The sequence below is a fragment of the Crotalus tigris genome, unplaced genomic scaffold (assembly GCF_016545835.1).
Source record: "Crotalus tigris isolate CLP2741 ecotype Arizona unplaced genomic scaffold, ASM1654583v1 scf7180000020588.15403103151:6194809, whole genome shotgun sequence".
Lineage (NCBI taxonomy): Eukaryota > Metazoa > Chordata > Lepidosauria > Squamata > Viperidae > Crotalus > Crotalus tigris.
In genome coordinates, this window is record NW_024098092.1 from 4,059,001 (window position 1) to 4,065,000 (window position 6,000).

At 45.2% G+C, this 6,000-nt stretch overlaps 1 protein-coding gene across 16 annotated transcripts in view; it reads right to left on the reverse strand.

Moving 5' to 3' along the window:
- Positions 1-6,000, reverse strand: part of MORN1 (MORN repeat containing 1) — a 146,964-nt gene that overhangs the window by 110,304 nt on the left and 30,660 nt on the right. For all 16 annotated transcript variants that reach the window (XM_039367490.1, XM_039367493.1, XM_039367491.1 and 13 more), the window contains exons 11-12: positions 2,090-2,220; positions 1,123-1,196 (exon numbers count right to left, since the gene is read on the reverse strand). In XM_039367490.1, coding sequence (XP_039223424.1) covers positions 1,123-1,196; positions 2,090-2,220 — 205 coding nt within the window. The remainder of the gene's footprint in view (positions 1-1,122; positions 1,197-2,089; positions 2,221-6,000) is intronic.

Consider the following 6,000-nt stretch of genomic DNA (forward strand, 5'->3'; position numbering starts at 1 on the left):
CTGTGTAGCCACAAGAGACCTTTGTGAATTCTGTTGATCCTTATCTAGCATCAATTTGGCTTTGACCATCAGTTGATCAGATCCTTGTGGTAGCATAGGTAGAATAGTAAACTTTTCCGTGCTTTGAACTCAGCAAGTATTCCTGGTTCTTTGAGCCCCTAGCAGATGGGTGGGTTTACAGAGGCTTGTCCAACAAAAGGTTTTGAGCCCATGGTCTACAGTTGGGCTTTGAGTCAATGTCACCGTGTCAGCAAATGTCCCGAGTTCCATCCTGGACATTTTGAATTATTAAGATGGGAGAGCTGTTTCTCTGAAATTCTGCAGCCAAACAAAATAGATCATTCTGTTCTGGAATAGGCCAGGTTCCTCTGTTAAATGCACAGATATCTCAGGTTAGTGAAAGAATTCTGACTGTCGTGGAGAAGATCCTAGGTGGGTCCAGGATCTGAGTGTGCCACTTCTGCAAAGGGGTCTCCACTCCAGAAGTTGTTTATGCTGCTGCCAACTGCCTCGTGCCACATGTTTGCTTGTTGAGAACCAGAATTAAGTGAGTCTGTCTTGCTATCCTCGTGTTTTTCCACCCTTTCCCCCAGACAATTCCTCTAGATTTCACTGTTCCCAGGATGAAGAGCACAAAAGGTTCCACGGGGAAGAACAAGTCAAGGTTGCGCTTTGTGCGTAAAACCTGAGATTTCAGGTGAAAAATGTTAACAAAAGCATTCCCCGTATTTAATAATAAATATTATGGAGTGACTACTAGCTTGTCCACAAAAAAAAAAAAAAATGTAGAAAGGAGAGAGGGAGAGAGATTATAGAGATGAAGAAATGTCACAAATGCGCTTCGCAAGAATCCTACTTGACCTTTGTGAGAAGTCACATTGATAAAAGCCACTCTTATTGCAGAAAACCAATAAACACGGCATGACTCACCCAACATAAAAAAAATGATTAAAAACAAACTGCAAGTAACTTAAGTTTTAGAAATAAATAAAGGTATGTTTTGGTCCTACTCGGTGCAATGGTTTCATGTTCCAGCCCTTTCCACCTCCTTCCCGCCCGAGTCCGTTTGCCTCAAAGCAGGGTCGACTCCAATTTTTAAGAAAGAGGTAAGATTGAACATACCTGCTACGTCTGGCCATAAGCATGGTGGAAGCTTCCATTGTCTCCGTGGAGATCCTTTTCTTTTCATCTTCATTCTGTAGGGATGGGAGTGGCAAGGAAGAAAAACAGCAGATCAGTATTAAAGAGGTACTGGAATACAATGCAGTTTTTTTAAAAAAAGAGAGAACATCAATTAACTGATTGATTAGTTCTGGAGATCTGTATAATCCCAAGGCTGGGAGGGACCTTGGAGGTCTTCTAGTCCAACTCCCCCCCCCCCCTTGCCCAAGACAGAAGACCTTATACCATCCCAGACATATGGTGGCCCGGTCTATTTTTTGAAATCGCCTCCAGTGATGGAGCACCCACAACTCTGGGAGGCAAGCTGTTCCATTAATTGTTCCCACTGTCGGGAAATTCCTCCTCAGTTCTAGGATGGCTCTCCCTTGAATGATCTTCCATCTATTACTTCTTGTCCTGCCCTCAGGTGCTTTGGGGAATAAATCAACCCCCTCTTCTCTGTGGCTGTCCCTCAGGTACTGGAAGAGAGTTGTCAAGTCTCCCCTGAGCCTTCTCTTCATTAGGCTAAACACACCCAGTTCCCTTAATTGTTCGTCTTATCATCTCTTCTCTGATAATCTCAGATATTCTAGAGAAAATGATACCTCGGCCAATCCACGTCATATGGAGCAAAACACTGGATTTTCGTTTCTTTTTTTGTTTCGTGAGGCCGGAGGACTCAGGGCAGGTGCCAGAAACATGGCCCCATTGAGACATTTGAGGATGTTGGGTTGGGGGGCCTAGCTAAGCCATCAGAGCCTCCTGTCACAACTTGGAGAGGATCCTGGTAGAGACGTAACCAGGAGGAGAGAAGGGGTGAATAAAGGCTTCTCCCACCCAAGGAGGCAATCTTGGGGGGCATTCAGGGGTGCGAGAGAAGGGGAAACAGCCCTGTCGTCTCCCACCCCAAACATTTGGTCTTTCTTACTTCGGACAGTTCACCAGTCTGTGGATCAGGGTCCGGATCGACCAGGAGAAAGGCAAGGGGGATGTTTCTGAAAGTGGCCCGGCCACGCTTGCTCCTTTGCAGATGGGGGAAACCGAAGGCATGGCTTCCTTCTAGGAGATAAAGAATGATCTGCGGTTAAAGGTGGCGTCTCAAAGAATAATCCGAGGTTAAAAGTGGTGTCTCTCTCTCGCCTTGTTTGGTTCAGTGGCCCTTCCACATTCCATATCATCATATTCGCTTTCTTTGTAAGGAGGCCTAAAGCAAACGCTCTTTCCCACTGGAGCCCAAAATACAAAGGCAAGGTTTGAGTTCTTCCTCCAAGGCCCCTGGAAAATGGTCACAGGTCACACTTTTTTTAGTGCCGTTGTAACTTTGAACGGTCACTAAAGGAAGGGTGGTTACGTCAAGGGCCGCTTGCAAAACAAAGACAATTGTTTTTGCTCAGAGCTGCGTCTCTTTCTGTCTGATCATGAAAATGGCCTTCCGCTTTGCAAGTTAGCCTTGCGCCTTTTACAAGGACATCAGTTCTTCACACACACACACACAGACACACAGACACACACACACACTTCATTAGCTTTCGCTGCTTGAAAGGGAAGCAGATTGCTTACAGCATCATTTCCAATCTCTTAATGCACTAATAGTTTTCAATAAAGACGTTGCAGCTGCCGAGGGCTGACCTGCCCGGTGCGCTGTGGGGCACGGAAAGCGTCTGTCGGCCCAAGGGAGCTTCCGCGGTGTTGGTGACCTCGGATGGACAGCTCAGCTGAACTTCTCCCGGCCACTCAGCCCACCGCCCCCAAGGTCCAACCTCAAAATGGCAGAATTTGAGATTTCTTTCCTAGTTGCTGCTACGGGCTTTCCCCCCCCCCCAACCTTTCCAAGGGGAGCCAAAGCACGTTTACGGCTGTCCTGTACAACGGGTAGTAATAGAGGTGGTCCTCGGCTTACAGCAGTCCATTTGGTAACCCTGTTCAAAGTTATGGAAAATAGGGACTTGTGACCGTTTCCCACAATTACGACCTTGGCAGCGTCCCCAAGATCATGGGGTCAAAATCCAGATGACAGGCAACTGGTTCATATTGATGATCGTGGCTGTGTTCCTGGAATCACGTGATCCCCTTTTGTGACCTTCTGACAAACAAAGTCAGTGGGATTCGCTTAACGATCATTGTTGTTCTTAACAACTTAAGAACAAGCAGCTTTCTTGTTCTTAAGTTGCTAAGTTAGTAACAAAACTCACTTAACGAGTTAGTAACAAAACTCACTTAACGAATGTCTCCCTTAACACCAAAACTAGTCTAATTCTTTGTCGGTAAATTTAAATTTGACACACAAATCATCTTGTCGCAGGAGCGAACTCCTGCGAAGGCCCCTAGATTGGGGCTGAAAGGCCACAGCGTAAGCAGTGCTCTCCGTCCCATAATTCGGGGTAGACCAGTCTCACCGGAAAAAAAAACACTTTTTAACACCCAAAATTTGGGGCTCAGTTGTGGTCCTAAGTTGAGGACTACCTGTAGTGCTTTTTAAAATACCAGCCCAGGCCCTGGGGGGGGGGGGATCCAACCAAGCGTAGAGAATCCTGCCCCTCGGGTGTCACCCCTCAAATTCTCCCTCGGTGTCTCTTTTAATTACGAAGGCCGGTGTTTTCTTGATCAGCAAGATAAAGATCATCTCGTCACCTTGGGGAAGAACACAGCAGCCAGGAGCGGGATAACTAGCTGGCTAATGATGGAAGATGGGGCAGTCTGAATGAGTGAAATGCCAATTAATTATCTTTTTTTTTTTTTTTTACAACCAGCTCAATTACCAGGCGCTAATCACCTGTGTAGGGCACCACACACACACAAAAGCAAGAGGGAGGAGAGGAACAGGATCAGCCCCAAGCACCTGTAACTGAGAAGGACAAGGGTGATTATTGTCAAGCTGTAGGCCCAGCTGCTAATCATGGGCACGGAGAGTTATGGGTCGATCCTGGCTGACCTCGATGCCAAAATAGAGTGTTTTCCCTTCGGGAAAAAAAAGAAGGGAAGAAAAAGATGGCTTGGGGAGCCACAGGAGCTGCAAAGGGATTCCCTGCAAAGGTGACCAGACACCGTTCATTAGCCTTTAATGCTCAATTCAATTACCAATAAATGTCAGTAATTAATAAGCTAGGTGCGGGGAAGATGCTGAGACGCCACACGAGCCAAGGCTTCCACAGGGACGAAACGGAGGCCATTTAGGTTGTCTGAGCTTCCCTCCTAGGGTCCTGATGAACATCAGGTGGCAGCAGATAATAGTAATAATAATAATAATAATAATAATAATAATAATAATAATAATAGTAAAGTTGGAAGGGACCTTGGAGGTCATCTAGTCCAACCCCCTGCTCAGGCAGGAAACCCTACACCATTTCGGACAAATGGCTGTCCAGTCTCTTCTTAAAAACTTCCCAGTGTTGGAGCATTTATTGCTTCTGGAGGCAGGTTGTTCCACTGATTAATTGTTCTCACTGTCAGGAAGTTTCTCCCTAGTTCTAGGTTGCTTCTCTCCTTGATTAGTTTCCACCCGTTGCTTCTTGTCCTGCCTTCAGGTGCTTTGGAAAATAGCTTGATTCCCTCTTCTTTATGGCAGCCCCTGAGATACTGGAATACTGCTATCATGTCCCCCCTTGTCCTTCTCTTCGTTAAACTAGACATACCCAATTCTAACAACCGTTCCTTATATGCTTTAGCCTCCAGTCCCCTAATCATCTTTGTTGCTTTTCTCTGTACTCTTGAACATATGGAAATCGGAAACCACGGGAGGAAAGGAAATCCATTGCAGGTGAAGGACATACAACGGGCAGGCTTCAACGGGGAAGCTTGGCTCCCAGTGTATGTCACAGGTTAGGTTGCAGGCAAGGTGGGAGGAGAAAAAGAAAAAAGAAAGAAAAGAAAAAAGGAAAGAAAGACAAAGAAAAAAGCCTCTCCTCCATATTAAAACCTCCAATGCACAGGAGAAAGCCTTTTTGCTGACTTGCTAGATTTTTTTTTTTTTTTTAAAATGCAGAGATTTTGGCTCTTCTGCAAGAATGCCTTCGCCCTGCAATCTTCCCACATCTGGAGAAAGATTTTTTATTTTTTTAAAAAAAGGAACTGCTTGATTGAAAAGAGGCAAGGCTCTCTTTACACACAAACGCACGCACGCACACACACACCCTGAATACTGAGATCTCTGCCAACTCTAGGGATCTTGGAGATGGCCGCGCTTTTAAAACGTCCACCCACACGGATCAGCTTTGTGTTGAAGCTAAAATACAGGCCTATTATTCCACAGCCACAGCGAAGAGGCTTCAAGCTTCTAGGTCAGGTTGATCTTGGGTATTGGATGCCACAGCTGTGGATCTGATGTGGGTTTTTCTTCTCCTGCTGCTTTCAGGTAAAATTGGGAAGGAAGCTCACGTTCTTTCTTACCTAAGGAGATTCACGGAAGAGGCAAAGGGCCACGTTGGACGTGGCAATTTCTACTCCCCAGAAAACAAGTTCACAGGATCGCCTCTGAGCCGGGCTCAGCCTGGCGAGCCCACAAACATACCCATATTGTCTTCTTGGTAATTGTAGAGACAAACTTATAAGGACATCTGCCTCTTCTGTGGATAGACTGGGTTAAAACTTTGAAGGGTTTTCTGAGAAGGGGCAAAGAAAAAAAAAATGAAAAAGGAATCGAGATGGGTGGCATTATTTGACAGGATTAAAGATTAAAATTGTCAAAAGAAAAAAGAAGAGGATATAAAGTTGGCTTATTTGATCAAGAACAGATTAGATTTATTATCCCTGGTATAACTTAGTAGAGATGAGAAGAAAAGATCATTTATTGCATTTTTAAGAGAAAGTAATAAGTTACTGAAATTGTTTATACTTGTGTGA